The following is a 23,216-nucleotide window of genomic DNA, read 5'->3' on the forward strand; positions in this document are numbered from 1 at the left end:
GTTCTCAGCACAGTGCCCAGGTTCTGCTTGCCTTGGTGTGCCCAGCAGTATTGCATTCCAGTTCCTGGCTTCTGGACATGTGCTTGGACACTACAATACATGTTGGTCTGAAATACCATTTCCCAAAACCAGGTTCTACCTAAGGGCTTCATCGCTCTGACTCTGTCTCTCTCTCTCTGTGACTAGAAATGATCTCCCACCTTCTGCACCTATGGCTTTGAAGAGAACTTCTTCAGAAGAACTCATGTGTGCTTGGTTATCTGGAAATTTTATTCTTTTGCAGCTTGTCATTGTTATTTCGCATCCTTGTTACACACATTCCCCTTGAAAAATATCTGCTATGGAAGCATTTCTTGAATACTCTCTGAAGCCTTGCAAGGTTGAGACTGTGGTCCTCATGTTATAGGTGAGGGAACTGAGGCCCCAGGTCTACAGCCTCTACATGGCAACATTTGGTGTTGACCTGGAGCATCTAGCTCCAGAGTTCTGGTGCATTATAATAGAAGGAGTTTCAAGTTTTCAAGGTTACTCTCTGAATTCCCGGGCATTGGTCTGAGGCTGGCCATTCTTGGACCTTCTTCTGGGACAGCCTAAATTTGACCCTTTTCACATGCCTTCCAGTTTTAGGTCTGTGCGGCTGCTGAAGAACGACCCAGTCAACTTCCAGAAGTTCCCCTACACTAATGAAGACGAGGCCTGGAAGACCTACCTGGAGAACCCCTTGACGGCTGCCACGAAGGCCATGATGAGAGTCAATGGGGATGATGACAGCGTGGCGGCCCTGAGCTTCCTCTATGATTACTACATGGTATGTGAGCCGCCCGTGGGCATGCCCCACTCTGCCTGGATGTGTGTCTTCGCTTTCAGGCCTCACAGCTCAACAGCCTAGGACCGTTCCCAGCCCGTCACCATGTTCTCCTTCACCTGTCGGCCTTTGCACATGCTCTGCCCTCTGCCCGACACCCTACCCTTTCCCCCGGCGAAACCCCACTCTCAGCTTTGGGTCTCAGCTCTGATGTTACCTTATTCATTCATTGAAATGGGAGTAGGCTTTCTTGGATCTCCCATTCTGAGCCTCCTCTAGGCATCCTAAGCAACCACTATCATCATCCTTGATTCGGGCTATAGAAACTTTCTATTTGTGCAGTTATTTCTTCATCTCCCCCTTCATACTGAGCTCCCGGATGTCAGGAACTATGTCGTGATCATTACCTAATCCCCAGCACCCCATGCTGTCTGCCACATAGTACTCAATACGTATTGATGGAATGGCCCATTGCCTCATCCACACTCACTCCACCACAGCAACAGCCCCAACCTGCCGCCTTCGTTCTGCCCCTACCCCTCAGGTCACCCCAATTGCCTTGTCAGTCACGCCCACCTATTTGAACCCCACCACCTAGAACATGTCTTCTGCTCTTGAACCCATTCCCTTCCTTTGGGGCCCTTCCCAAGGCCCACCTTCTCTTGGAAGCTGCCCTGCCTCATCACTTCTCCCTCTCCTACTGTCCTTCTTACCCTTGCTGCCATTATGTGCATTGTAATACCTCTGACAGATCATCTTTTTTTATTCTCTAATTATTTCCAGGGCCTTGGCTGCCAGTTACTGGGAATAGGAATTAGGTCCTCCCATATCTGATAGGTGGGCTTGGACCAGGTAGCAATCACAAGTATGTAACACATATGACAGCATCCTCACCCCCGCCCACTGCCTGTTCCAGAAATTGCTACAGGAGTACAGCTCGCATTCTCACTGAGGGTACATGAGGCCACAGAATCTTTTTAAACTCAGGCAGCCTCTACCCAGTTGTCTAAATTGTCATGTGACAGCAAACTTTCTTGCTATCCTGGGGCTGGGTGATTGCTCCAAGAGACTTTCTCAAATTTGAGGGTAGAGAACATGAATAGCTAATTGTTGAGATATCTGGCTCTGAACTTGAAGATTTAGAGCTGTCTTGTAAGTCCTCATGTTCACTGGCCCAGGCAGTATTTTATCTACCCTCACAAGAAGGAAGGCAAACTGTAAATTTAGATGTGAAGGGGTGAAATGGTCCCAAGTATGTGAAGTCCCCAAATTATCTTTCTGGCTTTGGTTGTCACCCTGGAGTGGTGTGGTTATCCTACCTTACCTCCTCCCCACCAGACCAATAGCATCCTGGTAGCATTTAGACCAGGTTGATAGAGAAGAAATTTAAATAGGCTGCCTCAGCTTGGGGGCATGGTAGGAGCCAGAATTCTAGGTCTGGACTTAAACACCAGCCTCGTGTTTCTAGCTTAAGGTTCAACCATAAAATAAAATCCAACACCACCTCCCCTGGACAATAGGCCATTCCCAGGGCCAGAATGGTGGGGACAGGCTCTGAAGGTGACACATGAAATACAGGTTTATTGAAATATAGTGTCCTGGTGAGATATACCCACCCCACCCCAGGGCACTGCAGAGTCAAAGCAGCCCGGTGGGTAGTCTAACAGCGTGGAAAGAGCACCAGGTTGGGAGTTTGAGATCTAGCTGTGGCAATGTGGCTTTGGGCAATGTAGTCCTGAAGGCCACCACTTACTGTTTCTTACTGATTGCCAGGCACTGTGCCAGGCGCCTTTCCTCATACTCTCCATGGGGTGTGATTAATAGCCCTGGTGTTGGATTAACTAGACAGGATTGGAGACCTGGATCCGGCTTCATTAGCCTTAGGGAGAAATGACCTGGATGCTCTAAGATACAACAATATTATAATTATAATCAAAACGTAACATTCATGTAGTACTCTGCGAGTGCTAGATGCTGGTCTAAGCACTCACACCCTGAGGTTGGTGTTACTCTTATCCCTGTTTTACAAATAAGGGTAATAAGCTACAGAGAGGCTAAGGGACTTTCCTGAGGTCACACAGCCAGCATGTGGCAGATCTAGAAACTGAACCCAAGAAATCTGGATTCAGAGTCCATGAAGGCATTATAATCCCCCAGTTGACATATGAAGAAACAGTCTCAGAAAGATGCAGTCATTTATTCAAAGCACAAAGCACTTTAAAGTGGTAATGCTAAGCCAAGCCTGCCTGACTCCAACATTCCAAAATTTCTAACTGCTAATCCTCCCACTATATAACGTGGGGCTGAGACTAAATGAGGGCTAGAGCTCCTGCCGTCTAGAAGTGCTGGCGGTTTTCTTCCAGTGACCAAGGTTGTTCCCCTGCCTGGACAAGTGGGCTGGAGCGGGTTGAGGCTCCTGACAGCCAAATCTCACCCCACAGCCGTGCACAAATCCCTCCTTTTTCTCCTCTCAGGGTCCCAAGGAGAAGCGGATACTGTCCTCCAGCACTGGGGGCCGGAACGACCAAGGAAAGAGGTGAGGCCCCCCACGCCACCATCTCTGCCTCTCTGCCCCTCCCACCTCCACCTCCACCTCCAGCGCGGGCCTCTGAGCCATTGAGCACAGAAGGCACAGTGCTTGGCACCCACGGTGTTTCTTTAGGGGCCCACAAAAGCGCTTTAATGCCTTTTAAAATTAGTAAGAAACAGATATAATCTAACCTGGGTTATACTTGTTTTTATACCAATGCAATGGTAAAAGGTATTTCAGAATATTTCTTGTGGAGGAAGGGACCTGTGGAGGCAAAATACATTAGGGCTGACAGAAGTCCATGAGCCCCTACTTGAATATGCGCACAGCGCGCACACCGACACACACCGACACACACACCAACACACACACAGACACACACAGACGCCAGCAGCCATGTGGGCTGGGGTTTACTGAAAACAAACTTCAAAGCCACAGCAGTGGAAAAGCCCTGAAGGCAGCTTTTCCCAAAACCCTGGGGAGGGGACACTGGCTCCAGTGCTTCTTCCCTCCGGCTCTGTTGGGCCTCTGCCAGCCGGTCCCTCTCCAGGTTCTCCTCTCCCACCGCCGTGCAGGTCCTCTGCGGGGGAACCTTCTGGGCTCCTCTCTGCCCTCCGGGGAGTCCAAGCCGCTGGGCCCTCTCCTGCTGGGAACAGTGGTCTTGGTGCATGGAGACTTTTCTCAAAATTAACTTTTAAAAATGTTAGCTTTTCTGATTATAAAAGTAATACCTGCTTGTTGTAAAATATCCAAACTCTATAGCAACGTAAAAAAGTAAAAAGTTTCCTGTAATCCTACTCCTCTGTCTCCCTTAAAGTTTAGAACATATCCTTCTAGACTTTTTTCTCAGCATCCATTAACCAACCATACTCACAGAGACTCCCGCACACACACCCGTGGATGACACAGCAGTTGTTTTAGAGTGGGACGTTTAACTCTGGCTAAGAAATAAACTTTAAGTTTTTAATATGCCAAGGACTGAAATGAATAAAGCAACCCTGCGCCTGTCCTTGGTTCCATTTTTGGCCCCCTCATCCCTGTTCATCCCTGTGACAAATTGACCTCCTCCACGTCTTGTTTCATGCAAGCACCCGAACATACATCGGATTAAAGAAGGTCCGTGTGCCAGTGTAGGGTCACCCTCCACTTGAGCCCCAAACGCCCCACCCCTCAGAGGGAAGAGGCGCACTCACTTAGCCCTCCTCTCTCCCCAGGTACTACCATGGCATGGATTATGAGGTGGACCTCGCCCCCCTTGAAAGTCCCACGCACCTCATGAAATTCCTGACAGAGAACGTGTCTGGAACCCCGGAGTACCCAGATGTGCTCAAGAAGAATAACCTGATGAGCTTGGAGGGTGCCATGCCCTCCCCGGGCAAGGCAGCCCCCCTCCCCGCGGGCCCCAGCAAGCTGGAGGCCAGCTCTGTGGACAGCTACCTGCTGCCCACCAGTGACGTGTATGACAACGGCTCCCTCAACTCCTTGTTTGAGGGCATTCACGGGGTGCCGCCCACACAGCGCTGGCAGCCAGACAGCACCTTCAAAGATGACCCGCAAGAGGTGAGGGCCCCTCCCCGCCCCCCTCATGTTTCCAGAAGGACCTGTGCAGAAGGAGAGAAGACAGCGAGGAGGCCAGAGCTTTGGAGTCCATGGGAGAGAGTCCTAGGGCGGGGGTGGGGGGTGCCAAGGTTGTTGTCCAGGTTGGCACTGCACAGCCCGCACGGCCACGTGCGCCACCCGAGGCTGAGGCGCCAGCAGCCTGAACAGGGTCATTTATCCCCTGTGGGTTGTGTTTCTCTGCAGTCGCTGCTCTTCCCGGACATCCTGAAAACGTCCCCAGAACCCCTGTGTCCAGAGGACTATCCCAGCCCCAAGAGGTAACTCAGTGCCTGTGAACCCTCGGCCACTGGGCAGTGGGCAGGGGGCGGCAGGCAGAGCCTCACGCTGTCCCCAGAGCAGGCGTTATCAGTGAATGAGAACTGGGGAGTGAAGATATATAAGAACTGGCATAAAAGGGATGACTTCTCCATCCCTTTCCTAGGCTCGGATCTCAGCGCCCTGTGAGGAAACCAAGGCTCTGTTGCCCCCAGTCTCCCTGTGGCTTTGTCACCTCTCTGAGGTCTCTCTGATTTCCATTAGTTATTATTCAGCAGGACTGTGATTCAACAAAGCCATTAAATAGAATGCCCCAAAATGTGGAAACCGAGGCCCAGAGAGGTAGAGCGATTTACCAACGTCACACAGCAAGTCCACAGCAGAGCCTCAGGCTTCCTGTCCTGCTGCCCTCTGGAAGGGTTTTGCCTGGGAGCCCAGCCTCACTGTCCTCTCCCTCCTCACAGTGACTTTGAGTACACCCTGGGCTCCCCCAAAGCCATCCACATCAAGTCAGGCGAGTCGCCCATGGCCTACCTTAACAAGGGCCAGTTCTACCCCATTACCCTGCGGACCCCAGGAGGCGGCAAAGGCCTTACTTTGTCCTCCAACAAAGTCAAGGTGCGTTGGACCTAGAGCATCTGGGGAAGGGGGTTGGGTGGTCGGGAGAGCCCTGCCTGCCAGGGGCCCAAGGAGAGGGTTCTGTTGGATAGCGGTCGTGGAGTGGGGGAGCTGAGGCGAAGGGGCAGGGCTACCGGAGCCACGCTCAGGGAAGGGGGCCTTTCCTGAGGCTGGGGGTCAAAGCGACCACTGTGCTTGCAGAGTGTGGTGATGGTTGTCTTCGACAACGAGAAGGGCCCGGCAGAGCAGCTGCGGTTCTGGAAGCATTGGCATTCCCGGCAACCCACCGCCAAACAGCGGGTCATCGACGTGGGTGAGAGCCGGCCCAAGCGCCCATCGCAGCCTCTTTCTCTCTCTCTCTCTCTCTCTCTCTCTCTCTCCCCTTCTCACACACACATACACACACACCCCCTACTCAGGCCTTTCCTTCTGTGGCCCTTTTCTCTAGCCCCCTCTGACCCCCGCAGCACGTAGTTCTGACCCCGGCTTCCTGCCCAGCCCCTGTCTCTGGGCCAAAGGCTGTGGGGTTTACAGGGATTTGTGTCTGTTGTCTGGAAGCAGCGGCCTCTTTGCTGTGTGCTTGGGGATAAACAGGGCTGTGGGGATCCCAGCTGTTTCAGATAAATAGGCCCCTGGGATGCGGGCAGCTCGCCTCCATCAGGGGCCTTCAGGGACTGAGGCACAGATGCATGAGATAACAGCACTATCAGGCTGTTGCTGGGGACTTGGAAGGCTGGAGGCCCAGCACTGGCCAGTTCTGTGTTAGGAGTGAGGATGCAGCCTTCGTCAGAAGTTAGGGGGCAGGCACAGGTCCTCTGTGTGTGCCACCTTGTCCCTGTCCCAGGCCCTAAAATGGGTGGAAGACACAGACCATGCTCAGGTCTCCAGGTTCTGGCTCCATCACTCTCTTTCTGGTGTGTTGCGTGTGTCACCTCTCCTTCCTGAGCCTCAGTTTCTTCAGCTGTCAAATGGACTAAGGCCAGCTGCCCTGCCTTCCCGTTGCTCTGTTTCTGCCTTGGAGCAGTGTGTGCTGGAGAACGTGATACAAAGAGGAACAATTCAGTGACTTAGCTGAGAGGCTGGAGAGCAGAGCAGTTAGGAGCCTGGGTTCAGGAGCCAGGCAAAGCTGAGCTCTACTCCTTGCTCTGCCTGTGAGCTGTGTGACCCTGAGCAAGTGACTAAGCTTCTCTGAGCTTCATTTTCCTCATGTGTAAGGGGACTGATAGTCATAGTGCCATTGTTTGTGAGGATTAATCAAGGGCTTGCCATACCATATATGTTCCTAAGTGGTAGTAGTACCACCATTTGTTTAATATTAGTAGTTCAATATTAATTCAATAGGTCAGTATTATTAGTAGTACTGGTATCATTACCACTATTGCTACTACTATTACTACTTCTTTATCTGAAGGATCTCCTAAATTACAATATCAATGAAAATATAATCTTCACTCCAAAACAATGAAGGCTGTGGCCTAGTTGGCAAAGTTAGAGATTCCTTCCAGGGTTTGGGCAAACCTGCTACCCAGGCTTGACCTCAGTTTTCCCACCTGTGGCCCAGGGCACAGTAACCAGTTTCCTCTCTGGATCGAAGCATGGTTCTTGGGGGAAACGATGTAAGTCCCTGCCAAGAATGGGGGCCAGCATCTAAATGCCTCCTCCCCGTGGTATCCCCAAGTCCTTTCCCTCCTAACTCTCCTGCTGGTCTCCTGGTTTCAGCTGACTGCAAAGAGAACTTCAACACCGTGCAACACATTGAGGAAGTGGCCTACAACGCGCTGTCCTTCGTGTGGAATGTCAATGAGGAGGCCAAGGTCAGTGCCGGGGGGCATGGCCCAGATGGGGCTGCGCTGTGGAAGTTGCCATCGGGGCAAAGGGCTTGCCTGCACCTAGGATGGCAGCAGCTGCTCCTCAGAGGGCAGCAGTGGAGCAGGCAGGATAGATAGAGAGTGGTCAAGAAGCACAGGCTCTGCACTGGAAAGGCTGGGCCCACATCCCAGCTCTGTGGTCTTGGGCCAGTGCCATGGCTTTAAAATTGGGATGTTATCATAGCACCAACTGTGTGGCTGACGTGAAGGTCATATGAGATAAGTAAAACGCAGAGTGCAGCCTGGTTCATAAGTGGTGGCTATTGTTCTTAACCTAATCCACCTATTGACCAGAGAGGAAACCTGAGCGCTGCGCAAAGTCACACAGCAAGCTGCTGATCATGCCAGGTTTCCTGACTTGCAGGTCAGTGCAGAGAGTTGTAGGAGAAATGCTTTGGAGGCCAGAGATGAGGACTGAAATCCCAGTTACCTCCATTGCTGGGCCCATAGGAAGGAAACAGTAATCTGCCTCTTAGGGTTGTGGTGAAGATTCCACGAGATCATGCATGTCTAAGAGGTGGGCCCACTGCCAAACCCATCAGGAAGGCCTGAGAGACGGAGGCTCTGGTGATTTTTTTCATACCAGCAATTAAGCCATTTAGCGCTTAAGGCCGGCCTCAAACTTACTGTGTGCTTCTGGGTCTCTCTCTGTGTTGGTTTTCTGTTTGAAGAGCTGGCATCGTGGAAAGGGCACTAGTCTGCGAGTCGGGGGCTGGGTGACCTTGCGCCTGTCCCTTCCCCTCCCCAGCCTGGACTTACTCCAGCAGAGCAGGGTTGGTCCAGTTCATGGCAAGGGCATTTCTGGCCTTGGACAGGCTGGGAGCTAATCCCTGTCTCCCCATCTGTCCAGGGAGCTTGGAGAAAATGGAGGTGAGGGGCTCTGAAAACACAAAGGCAGGGATTATTATTATTCAAACAGACGCCAGGAGCAGGAGGAGGAGCTGGGGCCTCCAGTTCAGGGAGGTGGGGAAAGAGTTTCGTGGGAAGGGAGAGGTGGGTTTCGGTTGGGATTTTCTCACAGCCTCTTAAGCCCCCAGGCTTGGGTCTTTCTCAGGTGCGAGCTGGGTGGGGGCTGCATTAGGGCTGAGCTGGCCGAGGGGGAGGTATGTCTGGCATGTGCCCAGGGCCCCCACGGCCTGGGAAGGAAGGGGGTCTGCTCACACCCCACCCCTGCTGTTCAGGTCAGGGTCATTTCCAAGGGAACTGTCCTGAAGAACAGAGGCCAGCCTAGACCAGGGACTGCCCAGCTGAGACTGGCGCTAGGCTGCCCTCAGTCGGGCATGGGCTTCGGGGTGAGAGTCCCACTGTCCCAATGACGACAGTTACACATCAGCTGTCACTGCACACCAAGCCTACCAGGTGATCCTCCCAGCACTGCAGGATAGGTTTTATTGTCCCCATTTTGCAGACAAAGAAACTGAGCTCCATGTGGTAAAAGCAGTTGTCCAAAGCCGCATGGGTAGTGAGTGGCAGAGCCCATCTTCCCACCCCAGGTCTGGGTGGCCCACGTCCAGGCTTGTTACACTGCGCACCTTGCCTGACTCCCAGTGGAAACGTCAGAAGGTCATGTCCCTGCCCAGAGCCTCCATTTCCTTGGCTGTGAAGCAGGGGTGACTGGTTCTGGGATGGCTGGAGCTGGGGGTTGGGGAGCAGAGGGGCAGCGTCTCACTCCTTGTGGCCCAGGCCGGCAGGAAAGTGGTCTCCTGAGCCTGGGAGACAGGGGGTGGGAATTTGGCCCTTCTCCACCTCCTGCCTCTCAATTGCAGAACAATGAGGCCCTTGATTTTAAGTGGCTAAGGGACCCTTCATGTCCCTCCCAGGGCCTTGCCCCTGTAGGCTGTCCTTGGCATCCAGTGCATCATCCGCTGGTGAAGACCTGGGCTCAAACCCTGGCTCCCCACACCCTCCCTGCATCACCCTGGACAGTTGTCCCACCTCTCTGAGCATCACTTCCCTTCTGTAAAAGAGAGGTGATGTTTGCCTTCCGGGGAAGTGGGAGATGAAGGCGCTCACCAAGCGCACATTGGGCTCAATAAAGGGGCCTGTGGGGCAGCAGAGCTGGGGACGTGGGCGGGCTGTTTATTTAGCTCCCCTGTCTGTCCCCAGGTGTTCATCGGTGTCAACTGCCTCAGCACAGACTTCTCCTCGCAGAAGGGAGTGAAGGGTGTCCCCCTGAACCTGCAGATAGACACCTACGACTGCGGCTCGGGCACCGAGCGCCTGGTGCACCGCGCTGTCTGCCAGATCAAGATTTTCTGTGACAAGGTGACCCTCTGCTGGGCCCAGAGTGGGGGGAAGAGCTGGTGTCCTTTCTGGCCACTCTGGGGGTGTCTGTCTCTCTTTATTTGCTCTCTCTCTCCATCCCTGTGTGCTTGTCATCTGTCTTGGTCTCTCTCTGAGTATCTCTTTCTGTCTCTCTTCATTCCTGTTTTATCTCTTTCTGAAGCTGTCTTTCAAGAGCTCTATAAGTGTCTCTCCATGTCTCTCTTTTTCACGTTTTTCTTCTCATCTCTCTCTGACTCCATTTCTTCTCCCTCCCTCCCTCCCTCCTTCCCTTCTCCTTCTTTCTCTCTCCCTCCCCCTCTCTGGATTGACCTTGGGCTGGGCTGGGTAGGGCCAGGCTGGGCCAGGCACTGGTACCTTCCCATTTCCTGGTCTCTGGGTAGAAAGCAGCACCAGAAGGCTGGCTATATTTAAAAGGCAAAGCAGCCAGGCCCTCCAAAGACACTTGATGACCCTCTTTCCCTTCTCCCTTGCAGGGAGCCGAGAGAAAAATGCGGGATGATGAGCGGAAGCAGTTCCGGAGGAAAGTCAAGTGCCCTGACTCCAGCAACAATGGTCAGTGGGGATGAGTCAGGGACTGGACTGGTCTGGGTTTGGGTGAAAGGAAAAAGAAGACTAGAGGGCAGAGGTTGGGGACATGGATGGTGGGGCCTCAGGTCACAGAGCCTCCCTCTTCCCATCAGGCATCAAGGGCTGCCTGCTGTCCGGCTTCAGGGGCAATGAGACTACCTACCTGCGGCCCGAGGCTGACCTGGAGACTCCACCGGTGCTGTTCATCCCTAACGTGCACTTCTCCGGCCTGCAGCGTCCTGGAGGGGTGAGGGCCTTGGGCTGAGGGAGGATCTTGGCGCCTGGGTAGGGCCTGCCTTAGCCCAGACCAGCGGGGAGCAACCCGCCACTTGGCCAATCCAGGCCCATTGAGATGTGTATGGGTCCTAATATTTTTTACATCAAAACAAAAATATCTTAGGATTGAATCCCAGGGAATTAAACAAACATACATACTTGGTCCCCTAACTTCAGTGACCTTTTCTACTCAAGAGAAGAATGTTAATGAGGAAATGGACTTTATAGCCATCAAAATGTCCACGCCTGGAGCACACACAGAGGAGGTTTCTGATGTCTGAGCCCCAGATTCAGTCGGAGCTCCCTCAAAGCCGGGAGGATAATAACCGTGGCAGGGACCCTTGTGAGCGCTCACTGTGCCCCAGGCTCAGTGCTTTCCACGCGTCACCTCCTCTCACACTTGCCACATCCCTGGGGAATGGGTAGTATTGTTCTCTCTGGATTTGTGGGGTAGAAACCGAGGCACAAAGAGCCCCCCAAATTACACAGGGAGTGGCCGAGCTGGAGCCAGGCAGCCTGTCTTCAGAAACGGCGCCCTTCGCCCCTCTCGAGCCGGGGCCATTCCCTGAGCACCTTGGACGTGCCAGGCGTGCTGGGCCCAGCCCTGTCTGCTCCGTGTCACGTCCCCTCACAGCCACCCTTTGAGGCAGAGACTTGCTATCCCCGTTTTCCAGACAAGGTCACGTGAGTCACTGGCAGAATCAAGATCCCAGAGCCTGCCTACTAGTTTGCTTCTACATTAAACAATTTGATGATTTCCTTCCACTGAGGCCATAGCTCACCACCGTTCAGGTGGGGATGTTGTCAGAAACAGCCTTTGGCGTATGGGACAGGTGATGGAGCTGGGAGAGCAGCCAGCCCTGGCGTTGCCCTTGGCTCACATGTGAAGCCTTTTCCACGTGCACTGTACGCCCTTCGCTCTGCCCCAGAATATGTGCTGTGGCCTCCGTAGCATAGGCAGCTGCACTAACCCACTCTTTTTCCCCAACCAGAGGCCAAGTAGGCAGATGACCCCTCAAGATTAAGGCCCCTGTGGCCAGGCTAACAGCTCCTCTGTGGGGGAAGCAGGAGGGACCGGTTTTTGCATGTGCAGCCAGGGGGGCGCACGCCCCGGGAAGTGGAATGAAGGACACCCGGGCCTGGAGCCTGAATCCTGACTGCATCCTGCTGGGGTTCCTCTGGGGCTCTTTGTCCTCTCTGGGCCTCAGTGTCCCCTCCCATGGAACTGGTGGTGACCGCACCAGACAGCAGTGCCAGGCACACAGGACCGGCAAAAGGCTGCCTCTTTCCCTCGCCTCCTCTGCCTCAGCTCCCACGCCTAGTCACCTGCTGCAGGACAGCCTGCTGGGCCAGCCCTCCTGGGCCTGCTGGGGCTCGGGTGGGACTCACTGACCCTGCCAGCACCTCTCCAGCGCCTCCTGTGTCATTGAGTCCCTAACCCATCCCACTTGGGCAGGATGCTTCCTTTCAACTCAGGACCTCAGCTCACTTGGGGGTTGTTATCTGAGCAGAATGGGCCAGAAGGCATTGAAACTGCATCTCCCTCCTCTGCCCCAGCCAAAGGTTGTCCCTCCCCGAAAGCTTCCAGCAGCTGAGGGCTCCTCTCATCTTGCATGTGACAGAAAACGTCTCGTCTTTTTATTTCAGGTGGTGTCCTCGGCAGGACAGGGCAGCTCCAGCAGGTACGGAGACAACAGCTCAGGGCCTCACGTCCCTGCCTGTCCTCCCATCTCTGCTCACCCCACCCCCACCTGCCCTTCCCTCTGCTGCTCCCCAAGCCAAGGGCTGGGCTCAGAGGAAGCAGCCATGGGACTCTGTCCCCAACCTCACGCTCCTAGATTCATTTTCCTTTCTCACTGAAACTGCCTGGGTTTTTATGGGTTTGTTTTATGTGAAAAGCTGGCGAATCTCTGGCGAGACATTTGCTTGTAAAAAGGGGAAGACAAAGTCTCAGAGATGGTGGTGCCGATTTGGAGGGCGAGGAGGGGAAGCTGTGCTGGAGGACTTGAAGGGATCAGAGCCCCTCCTCTCCTTGGGAGGGGACCGGAAGGGCCTCCACCCTCCCCCATCAGCCACAGTCCCTCCACATCCCTAAGCCTCAGCCCAGAAATCTGTCAGATGAGGAAGACGTCCTCGTGGGGATGAGGCTGCTGGGAGAGAGCAGAGTGTAAATGGAATCTTTGTGAATAGGAAGCACTTTACAAGATCATTTGTTGATACCAGTCTCTTCCCTGTAAATAAGAGGTACTTTTCCTAAGGTGCTCTGATACCAAATTATGTCACTTACCCCCTCAAACAGCCCTGGTGAGGCAGACAAGCAGGGGTTACTGCTCTGCTTGCAGATGAGGAAGCTGAGGCTCAGAGGAGAGGTGGCCTGCCCAAGGCCACACAGCTGTTAAGGAGCGGAGGCGGGCTGGAACCTCAGTCTTATTCTAAATCCCACAACACGTCTGTGGACTCACACCCAATCTGATTCTTTCAAAAATTAATGTTGATGATAAAAAAAATAGTCCACATTTATCGAGGTCCTACTGTGGGTCACACACCATTCAACAGCAGTATGTATCATCTCCTTCAGCCTCACAGCCCTATGAAATATTGTTATTATTCCTTTATTGTCATTGCGTTTTATAGATGAGAAACCTGAGAGGCTAAGAGACTTAACCCAAGTCACCCAGCTAGTGAGCGGCAGGGCTGGGATTTGAACCCAGGCAGTCCAACTCCAGACATGCTACTCTAACCACTGCTCCACTGCTTTGTGCCTGCCCTCTTGGGGTCTCCTTCACCTCTGAGACTCAGTGGGCCCTTTGGACTCTGGGATTCCTGATGGGTTCCTGGGTTCCTGATGGGATTTCCCCTGGGTTCCTGATGAGCCCCCTCTGCCACCCCACAGGCTGCCTCTGAAGCGTGCCTGCTTGCCCTTCGCTGAGGAGTTCGAGCCTCTGCCCTCCAAACAGGCCAAGGAAGATGATCTGCAGAGAGGTAGCCTCACTCCCACCCCTTTGTTGTCTAAGCCCACCTGCCCCAGCCCCCGGGAAGCCTTCCCCAAAGCCTCAGCCACTGATCCTGGCCCAGGCAGTGCCTGGCCCCATAGAGAGGGTGCAAGGGGCTGCTTTATGCCTCAGAGCAGGGGTTGGGCCGAGACGTGAGTGTGGAAGGAGGAGTGAGGAGGGCACCCAAGGTGCTGAGAGGGACAGCCATGGAGCTGGAGGGCATCCGCCTCCTTTGACCTTGTCAGACATGGCTGTCCTGGGGCAGCTGCTGAAGGTAGCAGGCTGGTTGTGTTGGGCAGGTCCCCTCACCCTCTCTAATGGAGATGGGAGCAGGGTGGGGTTCCCATAGCTGGCTTTCTGGCTTGCACACTCTAAATCCGTGATTTCCTGGGGTAGAAGGACATACCCAAAACCCTGGGGGCTGTGGCTGACCCTCAGGAAGACCCCGACCAGCTGCTGAGATCCGAAGCTTCCAGCGACCTTGAACTGAGCCTTGCCTTGCACTTGGCATTTCCAAATGTCATATTGATAATTCCCACAGCAGCACTGTGAAATAGAGGTGGCTTCCCCTCTGTTTTCTGTTTGGATAAAATGAGACTTGATGATGCTAAAATAACCTCTTCAGGTCACACAGCTGGCAGGTGCGACAGTGGGGATTCACGCCCGCCAAGGTCAGCACAGTCCGAGCAAGTGTGGGGGCCTGCAGAGCCCAGGCGTTTCCCAGCTGCGTACGGACCCTCCGCAAGGGAGGGTGCAGAAATCAATCTTATATTAAAAAAGAGTATTATTTTTTAAGAGTCCCCCATCCTGCAAGGTATCCCAGGCTCATTGGTCCTGCTTGTTGCGCTAAAAGTGACCCCTTTGCTTCTCAGTTCTGCTCTATGTGCGGAGGGAGACTGAGGAGGTGTTTGATGCCCTCATGTTGAAGACCCCAGACCTGAAGGGACTGAGGAATGCGGTAAGAGGCCTGTGTACCCCGCCTTGCCTGGCCAGACCCCCCTCTTTTGCGCCCATGCACATACTTCCCTCCTTGCCACACAGTTCTGATTTCCCACAGAAAGGCTCTGGGGACGAACATACTGGGACCTTGGCATTGTGGTGGTCCACCAGCCCACCTCACTGGGGAGGGCCCGCCGGGCCTGGCTGGGGGCGGGGGTGCGCCTCGATGATGTTATCTGGCGGCCAGAACCCTGGCTCCACCAGGAGCCACACACCATAAATCCTCCTTAATCTGATGGCTGCTGTCTGACAGGCCAGGGCTTTTTGTTGGCTTTGCAAACCTGTTTCTATTTTAATGGGAATGAAACCCAAAAAGGCTAGGCCCCAGAGACAGTTTTTCTTTCCCAGGGGGCCTCATTCCTGCAGCTTGTGGTTGGCCGGGGCTGGGGGCGGCGGGGCGCTGGCCTGGGGAGACTGGAGGTGGTGTCTGGGCAAGGAGCCCTCCCCCGCCACCCCCGCCCCCCGCCCCCCGCCAGCCACCAGAGAGCAGGGGAAACAGCCCTGAACAAAACCCGCCACAGTCTTGTAGCTCCATGAAAAACTAAGCACACAGCCTCACCAAGGCCAGCTGTGCTTAAAGACTCACCCACTCAGAACAGCCAAATCTTAGGCTGCGGAAGGAAAAAATGAATCAGCTTATAACATTATCGACCTTTTGAAGACCCACATTGTGCCAGGCATTTTGTCAGGCATGCTGCATTGGCCAGCGCACCCTATCCTCTTAACAACCCTGAAAAGTGGGTACTATTATTAGCTCCTTGTTTCCCGGGAGGAAGCAGCTTCCCAGACAGAGGTCAGGTGACTTGCCAAGGTTACTGGAAGTGATAGAGCTGGGATTCCAGCCCAGCTTCTCTTCACTCTGCTCTGCTCTTCTGTCCTCTTCACATGTCATCAGCCCTGCTTGGCACCAGCCCCAGGAAGCTGGGCTCACAAAAGGCTAGTAAATGGCATTTGAATATAGACTCAATCTCATTTGAGTCATTTGAATATAGACTCAATAGTACCTTAAAGGGGCAGCTCCCTATCTAGTGCTTGAGCTCACTCCGCAGTAGCTCTTCCAAGTGGGTGCCCACTCTTGACTTGGATAGTTCCTGGGACGGAGAGCTATTAACTAGCAGGGCAGGCTATGTTGTCTTTGTATAACTTATGATTAGAAAGTTCCTAAGTTCTTGCTTACATTGACCTGAGATCTTCCTGGTAGCTTCCAGTCACATCACCATTAAGAGAGCCTAAGAATTTTTCTTGCCTGGAGGGCTCTCTGTCAAAGCAGAGAATAACTGAGGAGTTGAACCTAGTCCTCATCCTAAAAGGTTCAGTGAGGACAACCTCAGCCTGCAGCCCTTGGCCTGAGGTTCACGGAGGCTCCAAGGCAGCCAGTAGTACGAACCTGCAGCTCTTGACTGAGCCCTCACCAGGGGCCCCGCACCCACTGGGCCCTTTACATCATTGTCCCAATTCGTGAGCAGACCCACCCTGTTGGTGCATCCCCTTATCACCTCATCACACCCATTTTACAAACTGAGGACGCTGAGGCTCAGCAAAGCAAGACTTCTGCAACCCCAGGTGGTGAAGCTGTGACCAGGCCAGTTGCACCTGCCCAGAGCAGACTTGAGGCGTTCTGGGGAGAAATGGCGGACAGGCGGCGTGAGCGTCCTCTGAGCTGCAGCTTCCTCATCTGCTGCAGAAGCTCCGGGGTTCTGGGGTGCGATGGGGGCCAGAAACCTGGGTTCTAGGCTGGGCCTTGGGCACGTGCCTTATATTCTTCGAGCTCAGCATCCACACCCATCAAATGAGATTAATAATTCCTGATCAAAGGAAAGAATGTTTGGGTAACAGCCCCCCCCCCACCCCAATGGAACAAGAGCATCCTTGTTGCTGTGCTTCTAAAACAAAAACATGACCATTTACTGAGTATTGGCCACTTATCCAGTACAGACCAGGAACTGTCCTCAGCGTGGTACATGGACCAATTCATTCAATTCCGCCAGCCACCTAATGAGCTATGCACTGTAGCCATTGCCATGAGGAGTTTGCACTGGCTGGCCGAAGGGGGGCCCTCCGCACTGGAGCAACGGCTGGCATTAGGCAGGGGTTGCGGGGGGTTTAGGTGCCCTTTGGGATACTTTATAGCCACCGAACATGCTGTTTGTTGTGATGTGGGAAGGCTTATAACATACAATGATAAGTAAAATTACCTACGTGGAATATAAAAACATCTACATACACGGCCAAATGACAGGCAGGAATACACCCAGATGTGGATGGTTCTCATCTCTGGGAAACAGGATTATGGGTGATTGTGATTTTCTTCCGTGTGTCTTTCCACAGTCTGGACATGTATTAATTTTATAAATAGGAAAGCAAAAGTCATGATATAAAAGAATGGTGTACATGCACTTGGGCAGCAGACAATGAACCCCCTGCCGCTCTCTTCCAGATCTCTGAGAAGTATGGGCTTCCCGAAGAGAACATTTACAAAGTCTACAAGAAGTGCAAGCGGGGGTAAGTGCCCAGCACAGCTCTCCCTCCCCACTCCCCCTTCTCTGCCCCTTTGCCTCTAAAATGTTGGCTCAGGGAGCTCCCAGCAGGTCTGCTCCAACAGGCATAGGCCGGCTGCTCTGTGCTGCGTGGCCCTTGTACTGGGCTTCGTAGGGAGGACGACGGGATGTGCCGTTGGGTAGGGCGCTCCCAGGCAGGCCAAGGCCACTGAAAGGGGCCAGACAGTGATCGCCGCTGGGAAGGAAAGGAGTGGGAGACAGGTGGAAGTGCAGGGCCATGTGTCAGGAGACTCGAGTTCAAGTCCCAAGGCTGCTGGATAACGAAGTCATTTGATTGTAATGATGATGACAGTGACTACCATTCACTTGACCACCTACTATGTGTCCGATAGTGTGCTAAAGATACCTCATTTAGCCCACACAGTCATACCATTACGCACAACTTGACAGACAGAGAAACTGAGGTTCCAGCGGGGTACGCAGCGTTCAGGGGCAGGAGCAGCAGAGTAAAGTCTCAGAAGCAAAAGCCCCAGCAGCGGTGCTACCTGCTGAGTCAGGGTGCCCAGAAGGGGGTGGCTGGCAGTGTGTCTAGAATATAACTGGGTGTGGTTTTGAGGGAGCCCCCCAGGCATGTTCCCCAGGCCTTTTCCGCCAGCAGGTCTGCACGAGGCCTGGCGGAGTAAAGCTTTACCCTCCGGGGGTCAGGCAGTGCCTGTCCCGGCCCTGGGCCCCTGGGGATCCATGCTAAGGACTGCAGTGCCCTTTGTTATCTTCCTAGGGGACCCCCCGGTAGGGGGAGCGGGAGGACCACATGGTGACCGCCCTCCTAGGCCTCAGTCCTTGGTCAGAACCCCTGCTACTTAGGTCCCTCCGCCTGCCCAGTGTGGGGCCCCAGGCGATGAGGAATTGCCAGGGCTCGGGGACATACTCCTGGCTCCAACCCTGTCCACGGCTCCAACCCTGGACAGCTGCACTTACTGGCCGCCCCCAAAAGGTACTGAGGCATTGTCCCCAGATACTGTCTGTGGCCCTTCCTTTTTAGAAGGCTGTGAAGTGAGGCAGGTCTTGGGCTCAGGCTGGGGCCCTTCCTGTTAGGCCCAGGGGTGGCCTCCCTCCTCAGGGGCCCGGCCCGGCCTGCCTCCTCGGTTCCCACCCATCTTCCCTAGCGGGGCGGGCTGTGGGGAAGGCGTGCGGCCCTGCAGCCCCTGGGAAAGGCTCTGTTTGGTTTTGGTTGTATGTGTCTAGTGTTTTTGTATGTGTTTTTTCTTCCAAGTTTCGGTTTCAAACTGGGGCTCACACAGCCTTTGGAGCAGAATCCAGCTCACAGTGGAGGGCAGGCTCTGCTTTGCCCAGACAAGCCCAGCCCCACTTCCCCGTTCGGTGCCAGTGCCCACACCCCCCCCCCCACTGCAGCCCCGCCCTGGCGGCCTCCCTTCCAGGTCCCACCGCAGGCTGGGCCGAGGGGCTGGGTAATGCCCTTGTATGGGATTTGGAGCGTGGTGTCGGGGGGTAATGCTATAAGGATGCCCCAGCCCCTAGCTCCACAGGCTGAGTTGCAAGTCTTTCCCTTAAACCCAGCCAATTAGTTAAACCCTAGTTATAGTAACTGCCATCTGTGGGGCCCTTTGTGGTGCCAGGCGCAGGGCTAGACCACCCCCAGAGGTCATCTCATTGTTCAGTGTGATTATTTCTATTCCCACAGAAGAGGAAACTGAGGTTCTGAGTAGTGCCTGGGCCACAGAATTAGTAAGTAGCTGCAGAAAGAACCCCGGCCTGTGCACACGCTCACTGTTTTCACCTCGCCTCCTGCTTTTTCCTCTAACTGCTGGGAATGAGCAAATAAATGCTCAGGCCAGGCCGGCCCCATAGCCCAGGGCATCACTCAGAGGCCCTTCAAAGGCGCCCCACGCCCCATACACATCCCTAACCATAGAAACCTCAGGTCTAGCTTGTCTGTGATGCCCAATGAGAAGAGTCCCCAAAAAACCTCTTGGGCGAGGCCAGGCCCATTTGGCACGTCCCGCAGAGTCAGACTCTCCCCATCTGAGGAACAGGAATTCTAATCAGTGGCCTAGTTTATTTTCATAGAGCCCTCCCAAAAGTCCTCTGGACAAAGGTAGATACAATCAGCTTTACAAGCACCACTGAGTGCTTGAAAGATTAACAAATACATTGTTTCTGCTGGCCGCTGGCCAGTGGTTTCATGCGAACCAGGACAGAAGACAGCTAGAAGTTAGCAAGCCAAGGGGCCCCCTTCAGGGAAGCTGTCCCGACCAGCCCCTGCCTCTAGAGCCCAGTTGTCCTTGACCTGTGGGGGATCAGGTCCACAGGCCTGCCTGGGATCCCCTGTGCACAGGTGTGCACCTGGGCCCACGGCCGGGGGCGGGGGCTGCCTGGGAGCGGGAGGGAGACAGTCTTCAGTTTGTGCATGTGGGTACCTACAGAGCTCCAGGCACTAGACCCACCCCACAAAGGCCACCCTATGAAACAAACAAGACCCTGTTGCTGCCAAAGCATCCACCCCCTGCCCCGGCCCTGGCCTCCCTTCACCCCCAAAGATCCCTCTGTGAAACGGCGGGACTGCAAACAAGACCTGGGGACATGGGAGCCTGTGATTAGACACTGGCAGCCGGCACCCAGGTCCCAGAGCCTGAGCCCAGGCCTCCTTCCGAAAAGCAGCAGCTGCTCAATGCTGCTACAGAGACAGCCAAACACAGGCAGCAGCTTTGCTCACCGCTGCCTCCATGGCCCCCCCTGGCCTGGGGTGGTGGGGACAAGGCAACCACGTCCCCTGCGGGGTCCTCGGGAGAGAGCTCCCTGCCAGGAACGGTGGTCTGGGCTCCTCACCCCCCTGCCCCTCTTAAAGGAATCTTTTCCGCACCTGAATTCTCCCCAAGCCCCGAATTTCGCCTTCCTTATATATGCCACTTCTAACTTGCATTTATAGGGGTTTTTGGGTTTTTTTGGCATTTTCTTTCTTAAAAAATGATACAGTAGAAACAGACAAAAATCTGGATTCAAATAGTAGCTAGGCCATCTATCGCCTGTGTGACCTGAGGCAAATGACTTGACTTCTTTGAGCCTCAGCTCCCCCATCTATGAATTAGAGTAATAGGATTACAAGGCTTCATTCTCCCAGGCCCACTAGAGTCTAAACCCTTGGAGGACAGGATCTAGGATCTCTATGTGGCCCTTGTTTTTGTTTGGAGCAAGGCCCTGCCTGTGGAAAGGCCTCAGCAAACGCTGGTGGGACGGGCGACTGAATGGATGGATGAGAATACTCAGTTCCATTACAGAGGGAAAGCTGACTGATCAGGTCAGGTCACATCCTGTGGGTTCTTCATCAGGGTGCCCTCAGGCGTATGTCTGGCTTTACCCCCCTGCAGAGGGCCAGCACCACGGAGGCCTTGACCCTCTCAGGTTGGCCCAGGTCCTTGCTGGAAGGTTATGTGGAAGGAGAAGGCCAGGTACCTCAAGTCTGTTGTACCGTCCCTGAGAGCTCAGCTTTATGGGGATGGAACTCAGAGTGGGCTTGCGTGGTACTTGCCTCTGGCTCAGGCAGGCACATCTGAATAACACATCGCAGACTTCAGTTCAACCGAAACCGCACCGGTCCACCCACCACAACTCCTACACTTGGACTCACACTCTGTGCCCGAGCCCTCGGTCTGGCCTGGTAACTAAGGAGCACGGCTGCTGCTTGAAATCCACAGTTGCTCAGAAGTGCCCACACTCATATGTTCTAAGAGAGGTGCCCCGGCCCAGTAGGTGGGCATGAAAACTGGCAGGCCCGGTTTGAGTGGTGGCCTGGCCACGTGGGCCTCATGCCATCCCCTGTAAGGTGGGACAGGGAACGCCCACCTTGCAGGCTGCTATGAGGGTCAGAGAGAAAGCCTGTGAAGTGCTTGAAATTTTGGGGGTGCCTGATATGTAATAACCATGACTATCATCCTGGTCTCTTAGAGGCCCTGAAAACAAGGGGCTTCCCATAGTTTAGCCCTACCTCTTCTCTTCCAGAATCTTGGTCAACATGGACAACAACATCATTCAGCATTACAGCAACCACGTTGCCTTCCTGCTGGACATGGGGGAGCTCGACGGCAAGATTCAGATCACCCTCAAGGAGCTGTAAGGACCCCGGGGTCAGCTCCAGGCAAGGAGCCGCTCCGCTGCGAAGTGGCCCCTGCCACACACAACCTCTCCTCATGCCTCAGTGCTGTTACTTGAACGCCTTCCCTGCAGGAAGAGGCCCTTGAGTCACAGAGGTCAGGGCCAGGAAGGGACCCGGTGGTGTCCTGATCTGAACCCCCATCTCATGCGTGAATCTGCTCGCTGAACTCCTGCCAGCCACTGCTCAGCCAGAGGCAGTGTCGTCTTGGTTAACATTCCCAACAGACCTTCCTCCTCTGCAGTCGCTCTGCACGCTGCCTGTCCAGGTGGGGGAGGCAGGCCTGCTCTCCCCAGACTGACTCGGCTCCCATCCATGGTTATTCTGTCGACTTCAGGCCAAGGAGTTCTCAACCTTTGGTCAATTAAACTTGAACACTCTTGATTTTAGTGCAAATGACTTTTAAAAGACACTGTGGTGGATACACCTCTTTGTCGTGGGTTTCCTCCATACCAGATGTACATAACGGAGCTGATCCACCAGAACCGAGTGGCTGCTACGGACCGCCATGTCTGCTGGCTATTGTACACATTTCTCACTCAATTCATTTATGTTATATATATATAAGTATATATTGTACATATATGCAACATTTTATATTTTTCATGGATACATTTTTATCATTTCAAAAAATGTGTATTTCACATTTCTTGGACTATTTTTTTAGTTGTTATTCAATTACACATTTTGTATACTCATATAGTGTTTAGTAATAAAATGCTGTCTATATATTACTTCAAATTCTGCTCTTGTTCCTTTTGTGAAAGTCTTCCAGGAAGGGAGGGTGAAAGTAGACAAGGCCTCGTTCTTTCTCTATCCTGCGAGCAGTCTGCCCTGGATTTAAAGGATAGTGGTAAGTGCTGGGCACGGGCGAAGCAGATGTCTCCACCTGCAGGGCAGCAGACTCCTGATGCCCAGATCTCTGTCCTGTGTGGTCCCACAGGCTGAAGGTTCTGGCCTTAGGATCATTGACTGGACATGAAGAAGTCCTGGAAGAAGGGTCCAGGGAGACCTGGTAGCTGGGGCCAGTGGGCAGAGCCCAGGGGTAGGAACCGCAGGCCCTGAGTTCTTGTGCCAACTCTGCCCCTGCTCTCTAGGCTAAGTCCCTTTCCCTGGAGCCTGCTCCTGCTGGCTCACAGAAGCAATTGTGCTCCTCTCCTCTCAACTCAGTGGTCAGAGACCGCATGCTGGTGGGAGTATTTACACCATGGGAATTGACAAATGCTGCAAATCAAAGCCTTTATTTTCCCTAAAGAACAAGTCACAAATCCCTTCCCTTCCTTCCTCCCTCCCTTCCTTTTCTGGCTTACCAGCACACTACCACCTTTAGCGCTCCGTTTCTTTGGCTATAAAATAAGGAGCGTGGTCTGCGAGGGTCATTTCTAACTATCACCTTTGAGCCCCGGGGTTCACTGATGGGTCTCAAAAGCCACTGCAATGTGGGAGAAGGGACAGCAGGCAGCCCTCAAGTATCCTCCGGGACTTAATCAGAGCAGTGTTGCTTTTCTCCATGTACATGTAAACTTCTGTCTGAAGAATACTTTTTTTTAAAGTTTGAAGACCATGGACGTCTTTAAGGGCCTCCCAGCCCCAACGGCAGGGTGCATGGCCCTCATCCCTGAGGCTCTGCCTGGAGCCAGAGCCAGGACTACAGCCAGGCAAGCGCGGCTCTAGCCTCAGGCGCAGAAACAGAAGCCCAAGGGCAAATAAACCATAGTTAAATGCAATTGTGT

At 53.7% G+C, this 23,216-nt stretch overlaps 1 protein-coding gene across 1 annotated transcript; it reads left to right on the forward strand.

The window, feature by feature from the left end:
* Positions 1–727: 727 nt before the first annotated feature.
* GRHL3 (grainyhead like transcription factor 3) lies at positions 728–21,447 on the forward strand. The gene is made up of 15 exons (XM_054571472.1): positions 728–808; positions 3,280–3,341; positions 4,550–4,895; positions 5,139–5,212; positions 5,675–5,828; positions 6,030–6,141; positions 7,548–7,642; positions 9,803–9,961; positions 10,456–10,534; positions 10,663–10,796; positions 12,473–12,507; positions 13,719–13,807; positions 14,691–14,776; positions 17,255–17,319; positions 21,333–21,447. Exons 1-15 carry the CDS (start codon positions 743–745, stop codon positions 21,445–21,447), a joined length of 1,671 nt encoding a protein of 556 aa, XP_054427447.1. The 5' UTR covers positions 728–742.
* The last annotated feature ends 1,769 nt before the right edge of the window (positions 21,448–23,216 follow it).

The sequence above is a fragment of the Pteronotus mesoamericanus genome, unplaced genomic scaffold, assembly GCF_021234165.1.
Source record: "Pteronotus mesoamericanus isolate MK-2021 breed Mesoamerican mustached bat unplaced genomic scaffold, CSHL_Meso_final contig_221, whole genome shotgun sequence".
Classification (NCBI taxonomy): Eukaryota; Metazoa; Chordata; class Mammalia; order Chiroptera; family Mormoopidae; genus Pteronotus; species Pteronotus mesoamericanus.